General features: G+C 41.9%; 2 protein-coding genes and 1 pseudogene across 6 annotated transcripts; all 3 read right to left on the bottom strand.

The window, feature by feature from the left end:
• Positions 1-2748: 2748 nt before the first annotated feature.
• On the bottom strand, positions 2749-4386 carry LOC146565695 (U11/U12 small nuclear ribonucleoprotein 35 kDa protein-like). Its single transcript, XM_085289023.1, has one exon. It carries the CDS (start codon positions 4234-4236, stop codon positions 3529-3531), a length of 708 nt encoding a protein of 235 aa, XP_085145149.1. The 5' UTR covers positions 4237-4386; the 3' UTR covers positions 2749-3528.
• A 942-nt stretch (positions 4387-5328) lies between these two features.
• Positions 5329-8968, bottom strand: LOC146565694 (uncharacterized; annotated as a pseudogene). Its single transcript, XR_014894228.1, has 8 exons — positions 8902-8968; positions 7465-8709; positions 6964-7268; positions 6762-6870; positions 6455-6593; positions 6187-6352; positions 5956-6035; positions 5329-5723 (listed from the first exon to the last, which is right to left on the bottom strand). The product of XR_014894228.1 is annotated as an uncharacterized LOC146565694 (transcript).
• A 413-nt stretch (positions 8969-9381) lies between these two features.
• LOC146565693 (uncharacterized) lies at positions 9382-20972 on the bottom strand. 4 transcript variants are annotated; one of them, XM_085289020.1, is made up of 18 exons: positions 20954-20972; positions 19955-20180; positions 19163-19369; positions 18950-19060; positions 18616-18715; positions 17568-17635; positions 17398-17468; positions 17224-17306; positions 17027-17138; positions 16770-16910; positions 16455-16555; positions 16106-16271; positions 13596-13680; positions 12282-13505; positions 11781-12085; positions 11579-11687; positions 11272-11410; positions 10987-11169 (listed from the first exon to the last, which is right to left on the bottom strand). In XM_085289020.1, exons 2-18 carry the CDS (start codon positions 20169-20171, stop codon positions 10998-11000), a joined length of 3411 nt encoding a protein of 1136 aa, XP_085145146.1. In that variant the 5' UTR covers positions 20172-20180; positions 20954-20972; the 3' UTR covers positions 10987-10997. The 4 variants fall into 4 exon arrangements, with proteins under 4 accessions (XP_085145148.1, XP_085145146.1, XP_085145147.1 ...); XM_085289021.1 differs by lacking the exon at positions 20954-20972 and having other exon boundaries at positions 16187-16271; positions 19955-20545; XM_085289019.1 differs by lacking the exon at positions 20954-20972 and having other exon boundaries at positions 19955-20543.
• Positions 20973-22300: the final 1328 nt, after the last annotated feature.

The following is a 22300-nucleotide window of genomic DNA, read 5'->3' as shown; positions in this document are numbered from 1 at the left end:
AAGAAGATGCAAAAACCATGGAAACCACATAAACATATTTGTACATTAACATAAAGCTGTTGCACACACACACACACACACATATGAAGAGAGAGAGAGAGTATGCATAGTATGCAAACGGCTACCAAACAGCCATCATAATTCGTCATACAATGAGAACAGAACAAATCAACAATTGTTATAAACACTGTTATAAACACTGAAAAGTTATAAACACTGAAAAGAGTAAAACAGAAATAGAAACAATGTCCTAGTCAAGAAATAACAAAAGGATTCAAAATTACCGTCATTATTTCTGATCTCGCTTTAATCTCGGTGCACATCACTAAATAAACAGACAGAAATAAAACTTTGTTTTGTTGTCACAAAAATCAGGTCTGTGTGAATGATTAATTGTCACTGCCATTACGCATATTTTATAGAATTTATATGCAAAGTAAACAAGCTGTGAAAAAGAGACCTAACTGGAAAGATTTCAGAAACTGTGAAACTTGTAAAATATGTGTACACACACACACACACACACACACACACACACACACACACACACACACACGTAGGAAAATATTTAGTATACACATCCAGAAATGCATATACTATTATATATTGTACATATATTTATTAGTTTCAGATGTAGCCATTCTTGTGTTTTGCTTGTTTACATTATTGTATTTTGCACAACTCTGTTGCTTGTGAAGCTCGCACACAAGAATTTCACTCACATGTGCTGTACCAATGTACCTGCACATGTGATGTGACAATAAAAGTGATTTGATTTGATTTGATTTAACTGGAATCACTCCAAAGTAGTGGGTTAAAAAAGGGGAACAAGAGTCAACAGTCTACATTTCACCCTTTTTAGGATTCCTCCTCTACCCGGACACACCTGCTAAGATGGAGACCACATCACGTGAGGCTTTCTGCTTCAGGCCTATCCCAGACCAAGATCCAGGCAAAGGTCAACAGACTTGGCTCACCCTAGAGAGTAAACTCATCATGTCTGTATAAAGATAAGACTCATTTATGATGGCACGCAAGGCTGTGGCTTTCTGTTCAGTGCATGTGTGTGTCTTGGAAATGGTTTGGGCAGTGTGCTATGAGTGAGAAGGCAGAGATGGTAGAGATTATAAAGGTGATTTTGTGATTAAAGCTTAGATTAAAAAAAACCCTACACTGCCATTAAACTGAAAAACACTGTAATAAAGTATTTAATACCTCAAATAGAACATAAGAAAGACCATATAAGGTTAAATGTGAAAATGCTGTTATAGACACAGAGCATCTGGAGGAGTGATATTGTTTTCTCTGCTGTGCAGTGAAATTCCTGCCACTCTTACTCACAGACACAGGATTGGATTGCCCTCAGCAGTAATTATTTGTGTATGTGTTCCCGTGTCCTTCACACAGCTCTGCGACATCCAAAGCAAATGATTTATATTCATAAGAACATTTCATCTCATTTATGTATAAAGTATTATTCTCTCAAGATTAAAATGAAAAAAGCAAATAGTGTAATACATGTAGTATGATCAAGAAAGTAAGAAAGTTTATTTATGGAAAGTGTGATTACTGTTGATGAAATTCTGCCTTTAGCAAAGTTCTGATTACCCTTCAGCAGGCTGTAACACACAACAGGAATCTCACCATTCTCCTCCTGCATCCTCATGATAAACAGGAAGAGGAAACAGACGCGAGGACAGAGAAGTGAGAGGGAATGAGCAAGAAGGCAACCGTGATCACATGTCAGCAGCAGCAAAAAACGAACAGGAAACAGCCCAGATGCAGTCTCAGTATCAGAAAGACTTCCCTCCCCCATCCTCCTGCCACAGGAGGCGGACACCTGCTTTCCCGCAGCCTGACAACATTGGCATTAACCCTGCGTTCAGGTGAGAGCAGGTTTATCATCATCACAGTGTCCTTCATGTAGGGAGCAGCTACTCTGTGTCTGCGTGCTCTGATTCTTCTGATTCACAGGATCAACTTCAGCACGGTCCAAAGAGAGACTTACCCAGGCTGGCCCATCGTGAATGTCGGGTACGGTGGAAGGCAAAGACCAGCTAAGCATGACTTCTAAGTGGCAGTGGAAATCATCTTGCATGTTTGCATACATGCATGATTAATATTAAATGTCAAAGTCATATTTAACAAATGCTTGAAATTTGTCTTGTCCCAGCATGTATTCCCAATAATCATACAGTAATAAACACAAACCAGTGGAAAAAAGCCTCAGTTTTCAGTGTGTTTGACGTATATGTGTTTGCACTAACTTCATTGTCTCTTCGTATAAATAACACTACAATTGACAGCTTACTACTCAGAACATACTTGGAAATAAAAGTCAGTTCTGCCTCTTGTTTTTTTCTGGTACATTAGAGAATTACCTTTTAATGAAATAAGAGATTAATTTCCCGTCATCTTTCATATTGATGACTTCAGAAATACTTGTGCACAGTTTAAGAATCCACCCAGTGACCCATAACCGAAAGCTGATTGACCTCACTGGGCAGGACCGAGGATCAGATGGCTGAGTAAGAGCTGAGTAAGCATTTGATTCAAATTCCTGAGTTGCATGTATATGGAAAAAGGAGTAAATGTGTTTGAATACTGAGTTTTCTTCCCTCAAGTATAAATCTTGCACAACACATCATTACCAACTCTGAAAACAGGGGTCACATGAGGCTACACTGGAAAACTACCCAACTTGGGAAATCTTAAACATGTTGCAACACTTTGACAAACAGTAACACCTTAGATTTCAAAACAATGACGAATTTTATTGTTTATGATATAATCTGATTTACATTTTTTAAAAAGAAATGGGGCTGACAATGTGCTCTTAAACTTATGCTTTTTTAAAAACAAAACAAAACTGCAAACTCATTTTACATTGTGAGTCACATATAGCCTTTGACCTTGAGTGGGCCGGACCAGCGAAACTTCCCTTTCTGTCAGTGAAAAGAAGTTTAACTATGCATTTAATCCCTGGAATATCTTAATATCAGAAAAAGAAATGCAGTTTTGTTTGTCTCAGTTTATCTAAATGATAAACAACATTCTGTAGTAAATGGGGAAAAAAGTCTGTTGAGACTTAAATTGCAAGAAATAAAATTTGAATTGTATATGTGGGGTAATAATATTTATGATAACTGTATAAAAGTACAGTTCCGATTTCCCAAAGCAATCCAATTGGACTCTTAAGCAGTGATTCTGGCTGCTGGCGCTCATGTTTGACATGATGGATGTAAGTCTCATTTGGCTGGACACCACCCGTATTGTAATTTTTTCGCTAGAATAAAGACTTGTAAAAAAAAAAAAAAACCCCAACAAAACACAACAACCCTACTTTGTCATTCCTGAGACTTCCCTGAGAAGAACTGAATATGACAGCCACAGGCAGAGTCCTGATTACCATACAGTACAATCTGAAGAATATCAGCATACAAAAAAGTAACCTTTCACACAAACAGTTATCCAAGTCACACACTCATTCACTGTCCTCCTTTGAAAGCTGAAGTGCAGCCACATGCTTCATCTCCGGTCCCGGTGCCTGCTCCTGTCTCCGTGCCTGCGGTCATCCCACTCTCGGCCTCTGTCCCGGTCATCTCTCCTTCCTCTGTTGCCCCACTCTGCTGTTCTGTGTCGGTCCCGATCGTCTCTGGCTCTCCCGCTTGGTCTGTCCCACTCCCTCCCTCCACCACCACCACCACCTCGTTCCTGCACCGGGTCTACCCCGAGATTGATGGGTTTACGGAAAGGCCTGTCCCTGCCGCCGAACCGCAGCTGTCCGGATTCCTTTTTCCCTCCAAGCCCGCCGCCGAGCCGCCGCGGCACCCATCCTTTAAGAGTCCTCTCTTGCTCAAAATCCACGAACACTTCATGCTGGTCGACCACCAGCTTGTTGGCGTCCCGGCGGGCCCGGACCACAGATCGCTCCTCTTTGTACTCAATGAAGGCATATCCTTTGGAGAAACCCGTGACAATGTCCCGGACCAGCCGGAGCCGCTGGATGTCTCCGTACTTAGAGAACACTTTGTGTAGTTTATCTTCGGTGGTCTGTGGGTTCAAGCGGGACACAAAAAGCGTGAGCAGTGGGTCTCCAACGACGCCTTTGTTGGGCTTGTACCGGGCACCCATGGCCCTCCAGACCGCTCGATCATGGGGTTCCACGTCTGTGCCGTCGATGCTACCAGCTTTCAGCGGGTCGTACACCTTCGCTATCGGACTCCAGTCAGCCATTTTAAACTAGAACGATGGCACAGGAGACTGGCGGGCTTTACAAACAGTTTTCAGGGCTAATATTTCTCTGCATTAGTCGCCAATTACGCGTTAAACCACACCAGTACCGCTGAATCTATTCACTCTTCCAAGTGCATCAACAAAAACATTCCGTAATGAAACGGGGTCCAGTGTGTCACATTTTAAAGTCCCCCTACTCGCCCGACTAAGGATACTAGAGTTCCGCTGTGCTAAGATACTTAGACCAACTTAAAACTTAAATTAAAAATAGATAACGTAGATTAATTATAGCATCAGTCGACAAATTTGCAAGTATGAAGTAAGGTTAATTATTATTAATAATAAATAATACTTTTTATAAAAATAAAAAGTTTATAAATAAAACTTTTTATTCATTGCACAATACTGTCACTTTAAAAAAATTTTTTTTATCTAATTACACCATAATCAATAGCATAGATAGTGACAGATTAAAGGCAATAGCATTGTTGTGTTATTAAGCCATTGGTCTAGCATGTGCAACCAGGACACCGATTCCTTGATTCTACAAATCATTCTTCCATAATTCTTTTTGACAGTGCTGGTGGAAAGTGCCTTAAAACTTTTACAGATGTTAGACTGAATCGGACATTGCTAGAAAAAATATTAGAGCCCAACCTGATTCCCTCACTGTGAGAGTCACAGCATCCTGTCAGTGTATGTACTCCCTGATTAATATGGCAAGGAATGGCTTATTTGAATGCCGCTTTTTTCACATCTCTGTAGGTCAGTCTTTTTTAGCTACACCACAGAACTCTCAAATGTGCATTTATCTTGTACACAAAACCCTCACAGCTATACCATACCATCGACAGTCAGCTGTGGACACTCTCTTTCAGCATTTGGTTGCTGTGCACTACGTTTCATTTTGGAGTCATGAGGGACATGTCTCTATTTCTATGTCCAGGACCAAAATATGTTGGTTGTAACAAGCGGTTATTTGAGTTACTGTTGCCTAATAAAATGGGTGGTAAGTGTATAAAATTATCTAAAAAGACTGAATGTCAAATGCTATCCAAGTTACAGGTGCCTGAACACTCTTGGGACAATGCATTACAAAAACATTCTTTAATAAAACACTGAAACCACAACAGCTTCTGCTCCACGGTGAATAACTTCTTACAAAAATTGTGAACATGCTTCACTTCATTTTTCTGTACAGTTCCATCTGATACACATGGTACAGTATCAAAAGGGTTTGGAAAGGTGAAACAAATTCTTCTATGTAGTTTATTTAAAAAAGAACTTTTGCTGCGTAGATGCATCTAGTCTTGTTGTTCTAACAGCATAAAAATTATACATAAAGGTTGAGAAGGTGTGCTCTTTAGCTCTGCTCCAGATTCATCATTTTCTGAAAGCCTTTACATATCCTCCACACTCCATTTATAGGCCGCTTCCTGCACAGCCTTTTTATCCTCTGGTAGCGTTTCTGTTCAAAACCATTTGACCTGCAAGACACAAATAAAATAACCCTATTAATTATGATACAACAAGCTAAAAGGCCAAAGACAATCCATTCAATTAGGCGCAAATTTAATATAGACGTGGAAAAAAATGATCACAATTTCTTTACCATTAATGTGCAAAATGACAAACTGATGTGTGTATTAAAAACATTCAATATTAAACTACAGTTCTGTCCTCAACAGTTTTCCTCTGTCACCGATGCACAAACTCTACCTGTCAACTCCGTCCCAGCGGTACCCCGGTGGAATATTGAACCGGTTTGGAGGTGGAGCAGGGCCTTTATATTGAGGTTTCTCTACAAAAAATCAAAACAAACATACAAATAAATAAAAATACAAACAGTAGCAAAAGCAAAACTGCTGCTATTTAAAAGCTTCTTACAAGGATTGACCTGGTGAAATAAAATAAAGTCATAAATAAAATAAAACATATGTAATGTTAAACATCTTGTGTTTTTGTGCCACGGTCCTTTTTACGCCTGCGCATTGCAGCCATAGGATCGCCTTCTCTTTCCTGTTCTCTCAACATGCGGTCAAGATCCTCAAGTGGCTTAAGGGCTTCGCGCAGCGCTTCCTTAAGTTTCTGGTGATGCATCTGGATCTGTGCCAACCTATACATACATTTTAACATAAACCATTGAACCACTTTTATAATTTTTTATGTGGATATAATCACATAAACTGTGATATTTGAAATGATCATGCACATTTACCGTTTTCCCCACTGAGCGTATTTCTCGTCTGTTGCCGCTTTTTCACCAGCTTTCTTTTTCTGTTCATTTCTCTCTGAATTCAGATCCCTGCTTTTGCCACTTTTGTCTCTGAAAATCGCCTGAGCGTTACGCGATTCATCTGGTCAAAGGGGATGAATGGGTAAGTATGTAGAAACTTCATTATTTAATTTTAGGACTAAATAAAATACGACAATATAGATGATAAGCTGAAATGAGATGCAAAGCTGTATGAAGCTCTTCAATCAATGGGTGTAAAAAAATCTTAAGAGAGAAAAGTTGATGAAACCTTCAAGTGGCTGATTGTGTTTTTCTCTGCGTCTGTTCTCCTTTTGCTCTTTCCTTAGAATGTCCACAGAAACCAGGCCTGCCTTTCCACCAGATAGCATCCTTTGGCCCTGGTTATAAAAAAAAAAAAGACAATTGAAAAATATAACATTTGAGTGAAATCAGATTTGACATTAATCTTTGTTCCAACACAGTCTGCTTACCTGTGACTGGCCTGGCCTACGAGGTGGTGACAAATCTCCATCCGAGTCCCTTCCACTCGGTGGCTGCCCCCTGGGTGGAGACTGGTCAGAGTCTGAGCCCCGTTTAGTTTTTGAGGGCCTCCTTGGGGGAGATTGGTCGGAGTCTGAGGCGTTTCCCTTCAGGGGCCTTTTCCTCGGGGGAGACGGATCCGAGTCTGAATCATGTCTATTCTGACCCTTCTTAGCCACCGCTGACCGATGAGGATCCGGTGAGCGTTTTTTACTTAACAAGGATGAGCTGAGCTTGCTTTTGTTGGAGGCTGAATCTGACAAAGACACAGTTAATTTGTTAATTTTCATTTTGTAATGCCTTTTGAACAAAAATTAAAGATTTATTATTAGATCAAGCTATGTCTTTAAAATAAATTTCAATTCAAAACTCATGTTAAATGGGTCTCTGCTTTTTACTTTTATTCATATGCCACACCAGATTCCACTTTACAATTTAAATGGATCACTGACCTTTACTTTGCATTTTTTCTGACTTTCCTGAACACTGTCTTGGTGGTGACAAGTCTGGGGAGTCATGGCGTCTTCTCCTGGGAGGAGAGACATCTGGAGAGTCGTGACGTCTTCTCTTGGGAGGAGAGACATCTGGAGAGTCATGACGTCTTCTCCTGGGAGGAGAGACATCAGGAGAGTCGTGACGTCTTCTCTTGGGAGGAGAGACATCTGGAGAGTTGTGATGTCTAGTCCTGGGAGGAGAGACATCAGGAGAGTCGTGACGTCTTCTCCTGGGAGGAGAGACATCAGGAGAGTCGTGACGTCTTCTCTTGGGACGAGAGACATCTGGAGAGTTGTGATGTCTAGTCCTGGGAGGAGAGAGATCTGGAGAGTCATGACTTCTTCTCCTGGGAGGAGAGACATCTGGAGAGTCGTGAGGTCTAGTCCTGTGAGGAGAGACATCAGGAGAGTCGTGACGTCTTCTCCTGGGAGGAGAGACATCTGGAGAGTCATGACGTCTTCTCTTGGGAGGAGAGACATCTGGAGAGTCATGAGGTCTAGTCCTGGGAGGAGAGACATCAGGAGAGTCGTGACGTCTTGTCCTGGGAGGAGAGACATCTGGAGAGTCATGACGTCTTCTCCTGGGAGGAGAGACATCTGGAGAGTCGTGGCGTCTTCTCTTGGGAGGAGAGACATCTGGAGAGTCGTGAGGTCTAGTCCTGGGAGGAGAGACATCAGGAGAGTCGTGACGTCTTCTCCTGGGAGGAGAGACATCTGGAGAGTCATGACGTCTTCTCCTGGGAGGAGAGACATCTGGAGAGTCATGAGGTCTAGTCCTGGGAGGAGAGACATCTGGAGAGTCATGACGTCTTCTCCTGGGAGGAGAGACATCTGGAGAGTCGTGGCGTCTTCTCTTGGGAGGAGAGACATCTGGAGAGTCATGAGGTCTAGTCCTGGGAGGAGAGACATCTGGAGAGTCATGACGTCTTCTCCTGGGAGGAGAGACATCTGGAGAGTCGTGAGGTCTAGTCCTGGGAGGAGAGACATCTGGAGAGTCGTGACGTCTTGTCCTGGGAGGAGAGACATCCGGAGAGTACTTCCGACTTCTCTTTGGTGGAGAGATGTCTGGAGAGTCATGCCGGGTCTTTTTGACAGGAGAATCCTGTCCTCTTCTCTTTGAGTTAAATATCTTGTGTTTTTGTGCCACGGTCCTTTTTACGCCTGCGCATTGCAGCCATAGGATCGCCTTCTCTTTCCTGTTCTCTCAACATGCGGTCAAGATCCTCAAGTGGCTTAAGGGCTTCGCGCAGCGCTTCCTTAAGTTTCTGGTGATGCATCTGGATCTGTGCCAACCTATACATACATTTTAACATAAACCATTGAACCACTTTTATAATTTTTTATGTGGATATAATCACATAAACTGTGATATTTGAAATGATCATGCACATTTACCGTTTTCCCCACTGAGCGTATTTCTCGTCTGTTGCCGCTTTTTCACCAGCTTTCTTTTTCTGTTCATTTCTCTCTGAATTCAGATCCCTGCTTTTGCCACTTTTGTCTCTGAAAATCGCCTGAGCGTTACGCGATTCATCTGGTCAAAGGGGATGAATGGGTAAGTATGTAGAAACTTCATTATTTAATTTTAGGACTAAATAAAATACGACAATATAGATGATAAGCTGAAATGAGATGCAAAGCTGTATGAAGCTCTTCAATCAATGGGTGTAAAAAAATCTTAAGAGAGAAAAGTTGATGAAACCTTCAAGTGGCTGATTGTGTTTTTCTCTGCGTCTGTTCTCCTTTTGCTCTTTCCTTAGAATGTCCACAGAAACCAGGCCTGCCTTTCCACCAGATAGCATCCTTTGGCCCTGGTTATAAAAAAAAAAAAAGACAATTGAAAAATATAACATTTGAGTGAAATCAGATTTGACATTAATCTTTGTTCCAACACAGTCTGCTTACCTGTGACTGGCCTGGCCTACGAGGTGGTGACAAATCTCCATCCGAGTCCCTTCCACTCGGTGGCTGCCCCCTGGGTGGAGACTGGTCAGAGTCTGAGCCCCGTTTAGTTTTTGAGGGCCTCCTTGGGGGAGATTGGTCGGAGTCTGAGGCGTTTCCCTTCAGGGGCCTTTTCCTCGGGGGAGACGGATCCGAGTCTGAATCATGTCTATTCTGACCCTTCTTAGCCACCGCTGACCGATGAGGATCCGGTGAGCGTTTTTTACTTAACAAGGATGAGCTGAGCTTGCTTTTGTTGGAGGCTGAATCTGACAAAGACACAGTTAATTTGTTAATTTTCATTTTGTAATGCCTTTTGAACAAAAATTAAAGATTTATTATTAGATCAAGCTATGTCTTTAAAATAAATTTCAATTCAAAACTCATGTTAAATGGGTCTCTGCTTTTTACTTTTATTCATATGCCACACCAGATTCCACTTTACAATTTAAATGGATCACTGACCTTTACTTTGCATTTTTTCTGACTTTCCTGAACACTGTCTTGGTGGTGACAAGTCTGGGGAGTCATGGCGTCTTCTCCTGGGAGGAGAGACATCTGGAGAGTCGTGACGTCTTCTCTTGGGAGGAGAGACATCTGGAGAGTCATGACGTCTTCTCCTGGGAGGAGAGACATCAGGAGAGTCGTGACGTCTTCTCTTGGGAGGAGAGACATCTGGAGAGTTGTGATGTCTAGTCCTGGGAGGAGAGACATCAGGAGAGTCGTGACGTCTTCTCCTGGGAGGAGAGACATCAGGAGAGTCGTGACGTCTTCTCTTGGGAGGAGAGACATCTGGAGAGTTGTGATGTCTAGTCCTGGGAGGAGAGAGATCTGGAGAGTCATGACTTCTTCTCCTGGGAGGAGAGACATCTGGAGAGTCGTGAGGTCTAGTCCTGTGAGGAGAGACATCAGGAGAGTCGTGACGTCTTCTCCTGGGAGGAGAGACATCTGGAGAGTCATGACGTCTTCTCTTGGGAGGAGAGACATCTGGAGAGTCATGAGGTCTAGTCCTGGGAGGAGAGACATCAGGAGAGTCGTGACGTCTTGTCCTGGGAGGAGAGACATCTGGAGAGTCATGACGTCTTCTCCTGGGAGGAGAGACATCTGGAGAGTCGTGGCGTCTTCTCTTGGGAGGAGAGACATCTGGAGAGTCATGAGGTCTAGTCCTGGGAGGAGAGACATCTGGAGAGTCATGACGTCTTCTCCTGGGAGGAGAGACATCTGGAGAGTAGTGGCGTCTTCTCTTGGGAGGAGAGACATCTGGAGAGTCATGAGGTCTAGTCCTGGGAGGAGAGACATCTGGAGAGTCATGACGTCTTCTCCTGGGAGGAGAGACATCTGGAGAGTCGTGGCGTCTTCTCTTGGGAGGAGAGACATCTGGAGAGTCGTGAGGTCTAGTCCTGGGAGGAGAGACATCTGGAGAGTCGTGACGTCTTGTCCTGGGAGGAGAGACATCCGGAGAGTACTTCCGACTTCTCTTTGGTGGAGAGATGTCTGGAGAGTCATGCCGGGTCTTTTTGACAGGAGAATCCTGTCCTCTTCTCTTTGAGTTAAATATCTTGTGTTTTTGTGCCACGGTCCTTTTTACGCCTGCGCATTGCAGCCATAGGATCGCCTTCTCTTTCCTGTTCTCTCAACATGCGGTCAAGATCCTCAAGTGGCTTAAGGGCTTCGCGCAGCGCTTCCTTAAGTTTCTGGTGATGCATCTGGATCTGTGCCAACCTATACATACATTTTAACATAAACCATTGAACCACTTTTATAATTTTTTATGTGGATATAATCACATAAACTGTGATATTTGAAATGATCATGCACATTTACCGTTTTCCCCACTGAGCGTATTTCTCGTCTCTTGCCGCTTTTTCACCAGCTTTCTTTTTCTGTTCATTTCTCTCTGAATTCAGATCCCTGCTTTTGCCACTTTTGTCTCTGAAAATCGCCTGAGCGTTACGCGATTCATCTGGTCAAAGGGGATGAATGGGTAAGTATGTAGAAACTTCATTATTTAATTTTAGGACTAAATAAAATACGACAATATAGATGATAAGCTGAAATGAGATGCAAAGCTGTATGAAGCTCTTCAATCAATGGGTGTAAAAAAATCTTAAGAGAGAAAAGTTGATGAAACCTTCAAGTGGCTGATTGTGTTTTTCTCTGCGTCTGTTCTCCTTTTGCTCTTTCCTTAGAATGTCCACAGAAACCAGGCCTGCCTTTCCACCAGATAGCATCCTTTGGCCCTGGTTATAAAAAAAAAAAAGACAATTGAAAAATATAACATTTGAGTGAAATCAGATTTGACATTAATCTTTGTTCCAACACAGTCTGCTTACCTGTGACTGGCCTGGCCTACGAGGTGGTGACAAATCTCCATCCGAGTCCCTTCCACTCGGTGGCTGCCCCCTGGGTGGAGACTGGTCAGAGTCTGAGCCCCGTTTAGTTTTTGAGGGCCTCCTTGGGGGAGATTGGTCGGAGTCTGAGGCGTTTCCCTTCAGGGGCCTTTTCCTCGGGGGAGACGGATCCGAGTCTGAATCATGTCTATTCTGACCCTTCTTAGCCACCGCTGACCGATGAGGATCCGGTGAGCGTTTTTTACTTAACAAGGATGAGCTGAGCTTGCTTTTGTTGGAGGCTGAATCTGACAAAGACACAGTTAATTTGTTAATTTTCATTTTGTAATGCCTTTTGAACAAAAATTAAAGATTTATTATTAGATCAAGCTATGTCTTTAAAATAAATTTCAATTCAAAACTCATGTTAAATGGGTCTCTGCTTTTTACTTTTATTCATATGCCACACCAGATTCCACTTTACAATTTAAATGGATCACTCACCTTTACTTTGCATTTTTTCTGACTTTCCTGAACACTGTCTTGGTGGTGACAAGTCTGGGGAGTCATGGCGTCTTCTCCTGGGAGGAGAGACATCTGGAGAGTCGTGACGTCTTCTCTTGGGAGGAGAGACATCTGGAGAGTCATGACGTCTTCTCCTGGGAGGAGAGACATCAGGAGAGTCGTGACGTCTTCTCCTGGGAGGAGAGACATCAGGAGAGTCGTGACGTCTTCTCTTGGGAGGAGAGACATCTGGAGAGTTGTGATGTCTAGTCCTGGGAGGAGAGAGATCTGGAGAGTCATGACTTCTTCTCCTGGGAGGAGAGACATCTGGAGAGTCGTGAGGTCTAGTCCTGTGAGGAGAGACATCAGGAGAGTCGTGACGTCTTCTCCTGGGAGGAGAGACATCTGGAGAGTCGTGAGGTCTAGTCCTGTGAGGAGAGACATCTGGAGAGTCATGACGTCTTCTCTTGGGAGGAGAGACATCTGGAGAGTCATGAGGTCTAGTCCTGGGAGGAGAGACATCAGGAGAGTCGTGACGTCTTGTCCTGGGAGGAGAGACATCTGGAGAGTCATGACGTCTTCTCCTGGGAGGAGAGACATCTGGAGAGTCGTGGCGTCTTCTCTTGGGAGGAGAGACATCTGGAGAGTCGTGAGGTCTAGTCCTGGGAGGAGAGACATCAGGAGAGTCGTGACGTCTTGTCCTGGGAGGAGAGACATCTGGAGAGTCATGACGTCTTCTCCTGGGAGGAGAGACATCTGGAGAGTCATGAGGTCTAGTCCTGGGAGGAGAGACATCTGGAGAGTCATGACGTCTTCTCCTGGGAGGAGAGACATCTGGAGAGTCGTGGCGTCTTCTCTTGGGAGGAGAGACATCTGGAGAGTCATGAGGTCTAGTCCTGGGAGGAGAGACATCTGGAGAGTCATGACGTCTTCTCCTGGGAGGAGAGACATCTGGAGAGTCGTGAGGTCTAGTCCTGGGAGGAGAGACATCTGGAGAGTCGTGACGTCTTGTCCTGGGAGGAGAGACATCCGGAGAGTACTTCCGACTTCTCTTTGGTGGAGAGATGTCTGGAGAGTCATGCCGGGTCTTTTTGACAGGAGAATCCTGTCCTCTTCTCTTTGAAGACAACTCGGGTGAGTCATGTCGACCTCTGCTTAATGAGCCAGCCTCTGTATTTTGATGTTCTTTTCCATTTCCTTCCTCTGTGTCATCATTTTGATCCACTTTTAGGAGAGGAAGTAAAACTATAGTAAACAACAGTCTTAACTTAATATTGCACAAATCCCCCCCTACTTCTGTGACTTCTTATTTACCTCCAATTGCTTTCCATCTGTTGCTGGTCCTAAAAACTTCCATCTGTTTCACTTCCTCAGGTCGATCATCAATCACCTCAGCAATCTGAACAGTTAACAAGAGATTAAGTTTTAAAACAGAACTTGTTGACATAACAAAATTACCCAAACTACAAGCATACCCATTTAATACAATAGATTAGATTTCAGCATTAAGTAAATGGCCTGTATTTGTATAGCGCTTTACTTAGTCCCTAAGGACCCCAAAGCACTTTACACGTTCAGTCATCCACCCATTCACACACACTGGTGATGGCAAGCTAAATTGTAGCCACAGCCGCCCTGAGGCGCACTGACAGAGGCGAGGCTGCCGGTGTTCCAGATCTACTGGCGTTTAGATCAACTGGCGTTAGTCGAACAGATGTGTGGCAGACTTCCGTTTCAGGAGCTGCTACCTACAGACTAGCAAAAAAACGCCAAATGTGTCATCTGTGACACTTGTGAGGTTATCTCAAACACACTCCGTCAGTCTTGATGCTGTTGAACAACAAAATGTTTAAAAATGTGGCGAGTTTACCTAGGGTTATCCTCATGCGCGACGCGATCGCGAAAACAGCAAACAATTAACACCATGCCGATGTTGTTCACAGGACAACAAGAGTAAACGATCGGGAGACTCTTGTTGTCGTTATCGTTCCCCTCACACGGTTTGTTTCTCCGAATTCAGCGTTTTTGCTTCACAACTAAAGCGAGCAGTTTACTTTGTGTGCACTAACATGGACTCGAGTCAACCAGTGCCACCACTGGCCAAGTGCCACAGCCTACAGCCAGATCAACTTGTGACACACATCTGCAGCACGTCTGAATTCGTTTCATGCACAATACATTTGTACCTTTCAATTGTGTCTGTTTGTGCGTCATGCAAATAAACCTTTGAAATGAATGAAATGACACTAATATTTCACTAGTTTTGTAACATCACATGTCGTTACCGTAGTCTGTGTCTTTTCTCTGCGAACAAACATTTTAGAGTTGGTTGTTATATACAGTCTGTATAAGTGTGGTTAATCTAATAAACATTTGTAAGGAGATGGCAGTTACTGTGAATGTACAGCAGTTACACAGTGATTAGTAATAAACAGTCAGACAATGACCCTGACTTTCTCATTCAGTCTTGTAGATTGAATGCACCTTCTGTGGAAAGTGGTACCACACAGTGTGTGTGGACTTCCCCTGTGCAGAAGGCGACTACAAATGTTGTGCATGTTAAATAAACAGAAAAAAGTGATCCCTGATGTCTTTGCTTACTGATTGTTTTCAGTGTTGACAAGCCACATTGCTGCCATTGCATCTTTCAACATGTTTGTGGGTAGATTTGGATGTACCAGGGGTAAGTGCAGCCACTCAGCCTCTACTCAATGTCATCATAGCAAGTTAATCTAGTAGTGGGCTATGGTATTTGGCCACAGGTGGCAGCAGTGGACTGACCTCCATTTGAAACTGCTCCAGCTGCTGTGTGATAGTGGATCTGCTACAAATTGAAGATCATATGGAAGTTTTGGAAATTAACCCTTGTATTATGTTGAAAAACAAAAAAGTGACATTGATTTTGTTGCGGGTCATTTTGACCCATACTGTGTAAATCCACTCAGAATTGTCAAGAAACTGCAATAAAACAATAGCACCTTTATTTTCCATCAGATAAATATGTAGAACACAGACATACAACAGTGACTTTCCATAACTATTTTAGGAACAATTTGGTTTTTCGTTCTTACAAACACGTATTTTGAACTTGCCCAACGTTCTCAGTTTTTCAATGCTCAACATTTTCGATTTTGTCCACATGATGGACAGAATGTAACTGTGTGCTTTCTGCAGATGTACTTCTTGTATTTCTCACAAAAAGTGCTTGTTTTCAAACAGGAATCTTCCTAACTAAGATTTAAAACAAAAGATTTCTACGTCTCCTCCAGTCTCACAAACAGAACCAATCGACACACCTGAGTCACTGACTTTCTTATATCCACTCACTCTCACTGGCTCTGTTTATTACTAATCACTGTGTAACTGCTGTAAATTCACAGTAACTGCCATCTCCTTACAAATCTTCATTGGATTAACCACACTTATACAGACTGCATATAACTACCAACTCTCCAGCCATGTTGATGGATTGCCTATATTGGCTGGAAATATTAATTTCCAGAGAAAGGACACAGACAGACGATGCTTACAGGATGTGATGTGACAACACTAATGAAATATTGACGTGTCATATTTGTCCAAGGCGTATTTCATTGTTATGGAAAAAGAGAATATTAAAATCATGATGACCAATTGGAGCAGTGATTTCTATGACTTTGTGTATATAATTTGGAATTTTGTACAAATGTAGGCCAATAAGGAATATATGATATCATTTCATTCTTTTCAAACAGACACAATTGAAAGGTACAAATGTGTTTTGCATGAAACACTGGGTTTAACAAAAACAACAACATTATCAGTACCCTCAGGTGAGGAAGTACCTTGTTCATGTGTGGTGGCAGCTGGGGACCTATGAAGCCAACACTGTTGTGAGGCATGGTGGCGATGGTGCGTGGGCTCACCACCGGCTGGGGAGATGCCTGACCAGATATGCCAGCGTTATGGTTCAAGTGGCTGTAGTCCCCAGTTTTTCCCACATCTGTGCACCTGATGACATGGAAAAAAGAATATTAACCATGACAAAGCATCAACATTATAACATTAGGTTATAATAATACATTTTCTACAAGAAAAGTGAGAATAAACATGTCTACATTATTAAATAATGATGGGAAAAGTTCTACTGAAGGAATAAGCCTAGAATGTTTAAAAATACCGATGTTTACTCACTTGATGTAGAAGAGGACATAGGCCTGCTGGTTGAGAACAGTGCTAATGTCACTGACTGACACGGACGAGTCATTCATCTGAAACCACTGCTCATTGCTGGCCTGTGAGACAGAATGAGAGAGATGTGACACAGCAGATTCAGTTTCTGAATTGAATTTGAGCTAAAAAGAAGAATCTTATGGTTATATAGGGGTCTTTTTTTTCTTTCTTTCAATGCATACAAAGTAGTTTTCTGCTGAAATGTGTTGTTTATGGTGTTTGTTTGTTTGTACTACGCAACAGCAGCATTCAAACAGATTCGGGCACAGCCAGTACCTTAATATAGCAGAAATAGTGTCCAGTATGACAACTCAATCCAGAGTGAACCAGCACAGCATACAGCCTGTAGAGCTGGGGCTCCCCGTGGGACTGCGACATGAAGGGCCGCAGATCCAGATGCTCCAAATACTTCACATCCTGATGACCACCAAACAAAAAAATTCAAACATTACATGCAAATATCCTGTTTTATAATAAAACAAAGCATCTGTCATGTATCTTTATGACTTAAGCAGACACTGTTGGCCATTTGCCTTTGTGATTTTGCCTCCACTGAAGTCTGCAAAGCGTTTGAGTGAGATGGTGAGCACATTGGCGCTGCGATGGATTGTAAATCTTTTTGAGGCCGTTACCATTTTGTTGCACCTGAAGGAAACAAACATTCAGCTTGTTGACAAAAATCACACCTAAACACTAAAACTCATCATGGTTTGGCATCTCTTTGACTTACTTGGTGCATTTATAAGCATTTTCACCACCCAGCTGTTCTGGCTTGACAAACTGCTCCAGAGCTTTGGAGACATTTGGAGCAGTCTATATGAACAGAGAGAGAGAGGAAAAACCTCACACTCCATAATGCAGAGAATACATAGTAGCAACGTCACTTTGAATGTTGTCCAATTACCTTAATTTCCAGAGTGACATCCAGAAAAGGGTCAAATGTATCTGAGACAGCTTTGCAGTTTAAACATTTAACTGAAACAGAAATCAGTGCTATGAGTATCGCACAAGCTGTAAGACATAAAAAGGCAAATAAAAGAAAAATAAATCAAACCTTAAAAAACAGTGACTTACCTCTGGATCTTAGGTACCCGCCAAACACTTGATGGATGAAAGAGGTTGCCTGCGTTTGCCTGTCCAATCTATAATAAAAAGATAAAGCACAAAAGTTAACTAATAAGGACAGTGCAACAATTAACTGACTGACCATTTATTTTTTAGCATTTTGGAACCAGACAATCACTTTACAGTATTCAAGTAGCAGAAAAGACAATAGGAGGAATTGGAGCACGATTAATTACTTAAGAGGCCATCTGCTGCTACACGGGAAGAATTGATTTGATGAGAATTGACACTTTAGGTTCTTAAAAAAAGAAATGAATTAATAAATTATTTTTAGGAGTCTAACAAGAAGCACAACACTCAGCCCAGTGCATCTGTTAAACGTGTAGTTTTGGTTAAATGTGCACATAGACTTCGAAGCTCTATAGTAACACATAGAAAAACCTGGATTTTCTGAATTTTGCTGCTGCAATAATAGCACTAATGCCATTAGGGTGAATAAGAGATGACCTGAGGGGTTGAGTGCTCCTGCTCACACTGCTTACCCTGTTGCCTCAGAAGAAATCTATACTAGACACTAAGTCTGGCAGCTCTCTGCCATAATCCCAGACACCTGTTTTACTACACGTTTAAGCCGCTTCTGATCTTTTCAAGCCCTGTTACCAAAACAAGCTACCACACCCAGTGTAAGAATACTTTCTGTGTTGGAGCAGTCAAGTTCATTAAAAAACTTGATATAATAATGAGGTATTATATCAAGTGGCTTGCCTAGTATGTAAACTGAGGTGTCAGTCAGGCAAGAGACTGAGGAATCTGCATTTCTGAAAAATACTCTCAGCAATTGAAGCATTAATAGTTAAAAGGAACTAGTATAAACTGCACTTCCTGAAAAACAGGATAAAGGATTTATTTCATATTCTCCTACTGTCACGGTGTTACCTCTACGTAGCTAATTATGGATCTTACTACATAATAAAGTGCAAACACTGTCAAGCCCAAGTAAAAATATTTTTGTGTGTTTAACTTGTTTAGAATGCATGCAATGTAAAATGACACTCACTTGGTTCCAGGTAAGCAGGACCTTTGCATAGCATCCACTGTGCACCGCAGGAATTCATGAGCATCTTCCTGGCTTCCATAGCGGAAGTGGTTTGCAATCCCTGTGTGAGGGGACCGAGGAAAAACAGAACCAAAAAACAAAGCAGGAGGTGAATTATTGTAAAGGATACCACAGTTAAATGCAAGTTTACACTTATTTAAAAACAGAATTCAAAATCCCTCCAGATTATTTCCCTCCAAAATTACAAAAGGTAAACAGTCACACAGCGCCTCCTATCATTAAAATATAGGTAAACACTTTGCACAGAGCACAGCAACAACAGTCATCCACTTACACCCAAGCTCATTGAGTACACCAATGGGCTTAATGACATTCCCAGAGTTGGTAAAAACCTGAATGATGTGGTTTTGCATGGTACACATCATACAGAACCCTGGCTCATGACCTGCAGCAGAGACAGAGACAAAATACTGAGTGAGTAAGGAGTGATACAATGTGAGAATCAGCGCAGGACTGCGTAACACCACTGTTGGTGAAATAAACGTACATGTTTTGGAGTGCTCCCGCGTCAGCATGTAGTTTGCTAAAGGAGGGGTGTAGCTGAGACACTGCAGGGCTGAGTTGAGGAAGCAGGTGTTCCCCATGTTCTGGAGGCCTGCACCAATGAGGTGAACCTGGGCCCAATTTAGGCTGAGCCGATCTGGTGAGAACAGCACCTTCTGGGGCAAGTCAATTCCATCGCCACTGCTGATCACTGACACACAGAGCCACAATTATTACTAAAAATCTGTTTCAATACATTTTAAAAAGGAGATAATTTAATGCCACCTTACTTATACAACCACACACTGGCACATGGCAAAGTCATGTCAGGACATCACAGTAATAGCTACAACTATTAACAGTTATATAATGTGATTCTGGCCACTGTGAAAAACTCCTAAACAGCCTCAGGAAGAAAGATAGGACAATTTGCCTTCTCCTTTGTTTCTGCTAAACAAGTTGGGCTGCCGGTCTTTATATAAAAACAGCAATTGCATCACGAGCTGAAGTGACTGATCATGCAAAGCTGGATGCATTACATAACTGGATGAATGAACGGAGAAGGGAAGCAGCAACACAACACCCACAAAAGCAGTTGTCAAACTTGTGTGAAAGCAGAAGCAAAAAGATTAGCTGTACGTTACTAAAACCAATTCTGACAAATATGGGTAAATAATGGCTAAAAAGTGTGGTTCCATATTTGCTAAAACTGGTTGGAAAACTATTCTGTCTGACAATAAAAATCTTCAAACAGCTTAAAAAGACATTTTGAAAAAAAGCCAGGCTTTGCTCTGACCTTGGTCCTTGGGCTGGTCCTCAGAGGAGGGTGTACTCTGAGGACCAGCCCCTTGGTCCTTGGGCTGGTCCTCAGAGGAGGGTGTACTCTGAGGACCAGCCCCTTGGTCCTTGGGCTGGTCCTCAGAGGAGGGTGTACTGTTGTACACAGCAGCTCCAGGTCCGAGTCCGGCTGACTCGTGGTCAGACTTTTCTGAAGATCTGTCAACTATGGTCATTGTTCATAGCTGCATTAGGAACATAGACACATACGTTTATGAACTGAAAACAAAACAAAACAAAAAAATCAACAACAACTCATTGTTATTTTGGAAAAAGGGAAAGGGAAAGAAAACTTAAATACTACATCAATCCTACACTGGTTAGGTAGCAGTACAGTGAGTTTGGACAACAACAACTAAATACAAAAGCCACATTAACAGATTATACCCAATTTCGCTGTGCAAAAAACTGCACAATGACAATAAAAAGCTCTAAGTCTCTTATAGCTTATAGTTAAATAACGCTATATTAAACACTGCCCTCATACCATCGCCTAAACTTTCAGCAAACAAGTATCAGAAATTGTGTTAGATTGGATGATTTGTTTACATTCAAAAACAGACTAGCATAAGTGAGAGCCAAATATTAGTTTTTGACCGTTTGTTTTTATTTGAATCATCTTGTCAGATTCCTTTTAAATAACAAACACCAGTAGACAAGAGTAACTTTCGACATCTAATTTAACTCTGTCCAACTAACAAACTTAAAATATCGACAAAAATTAGTGTTTAGAAAACTCAAGAGGGGAAATGCCAGATAACCCACTCGACCGAGGAAATTTCCAAGTCGGAAGCACGTTTACAACAGAAGCAGCTGTTCCCTCCCACCTGCTCTTACAGAGTGGCTCACATTGGCTAAATGACGGCTGCTAGGCCTTTAACACGCAGCGTCGCAAAACCTCAAGAAAACACACAAAAAACCCTGATCATATCAGACGGAGAGCAAGTTGAGAGCTTACCAGTCTTGTCGATTTCCGAGATGGACTGACGCGCACTTAAAGAAGATGCAAAAACCATGGAAACCACATAAACATATTTGTACATTAACATAAAGCTGTTGTACACACACACACACACACATATGAAGAGAGAGAGAGAGTATGCATAGTATGCAAACGGCTACCAAACAGCCATCATAATTCGTCATACAATGAGAACAGAACAAATCAACAATTGTTATAAACACTGTTATAAACACTGAAAAGTTATAAACACTGAAAAGAGTAAAACAGAAATAGAAACAATGTCCTAGTCAAGAAATAACAAAAGGATTCAAAATTACCGTCATTATTTCTGATCTCGCTTTAATCTCGGTGCACATCTCTAAATAAACAGACAGAAATAAAACTTTGTTTTGTTGTCACAAAAATCAGGTCTGTGTGAATGATTAATTGTCACTGTCATTAAGCATATTTTATAGAATTTATATGCAAAGTAAACAAGCTGTGAAAAAGAGACCTAACTGGAAAGATTTCAGAAACTGTGAAACTTGTAAAATATGTGTACACACACACACACACACACACACACACACACGTAGGAAAATATTTAGTATACACATCCAGAAATGCATATACTATTATATATTGTACATATATTTATTAGTTTCAGATGTAGCCATTCTTGTGTTTTGCTTGTTTACATTATTGAATTTTGCACAACTCTGTTGCTTGTGAAGCTCGCACACAAGAATTTCACTCACATGTGCTGTACCAATGTACCTGCACATGTGATGTGACAATAAAAGTGATTTGATTTGATTTGATTTAACTGGAATCACTCCAAAGTAGTGGGTTAAAAAAGGGGAACAAGAGTCAACAGTCTACATTTCACCCTTTTTAGGATTCCTCCTCTACCCGGACACACCTGCTAAGATGGAGACCACATCACGTGAGGCTTTCTGCTTCAGGCCTATCCCAGACCAAGATCCAGGCAAAGGTCAACAGACTTGGCTCACCCTAGAGAGTAAACTCATCATGTCTGTATAAAGATAAGACTCATTTATGATGGCACGCAAGGCTGTGGCTTTCTGTTCAGTGCATGTGTGTGTCTTGGAAATGGTTTGGGCAGTGTGCTATGAGTGAGAAGGCAGAGATGGTAGAGATTATAAAGGTGATTTTGTGATTAAAGCTTAGATAAAAAAAAAACCCTACACTGCCATTAAACTGAAAAACACTGTAATAAAGTATTTAATACCTCAAATAGAACATAAGAAAGACCATATAAGGTTAAATGTGAAAATGCTGTTATAGACACAGAGCATCTGGAGGAGTGATATTGTTTTCTCTGCTGTGCAGTGAAATTCC

Source organism: Mchenga conophoros, linkage group LG10 (genome assembly GCF_057382185.1).
Source record: "Mchenga conophoros isolate Kocher_MC1m ecotype Shallow Benthic linkage group LG10, M_conophoros_male_GT1.1, whole genome shotgun sequence".
NCBI lineage: Eukaryota > Metazoa > Chordata > Actinopteri > Cichliformes > Cichlidae > Mchenga > Mchenga conophoros.
Note: the sequence above shows the minus strand (reverse complement) of the source record. Positions and strands in the feature narration are given on the sequence as shown.

What these genes read in the sequence shown, in the direction of transcription:
- LOC146565695 (XM_085289023.1), bottom strand. Translation starts at nt 4,236, where the DNA reads ATGGCTGACTGGAGTCCGATAGCGAAGGTGTACGACCCGCTGAAAGCT.
- LOC146565693 (XM_085289020.1), bottom strand. Translation starts at nt 20,171, where the DNA reads ATGACCATAGTTGACAGATCTTCAGAAAAGTCTGACCACGAGTCAGCC. An exon ending in AATGCTTATAAATGCACCAA is followed by an intron (nt 17,139 to 17,223) that starts GTAAGTCAAAGA and finishes TGTTTCCTTCAG; the next exon opens with GTGCAACAAAATGGTAACGG. An exon ending in ACTATTTCTGCTATATTAAG is followed by an intron (nt 16,556 to 16,769) that starts GTACTGGCTGTG and finishes TCTGTCTCACAG; the next exon opens with GCCAGCAATGAGCAGTGGTT.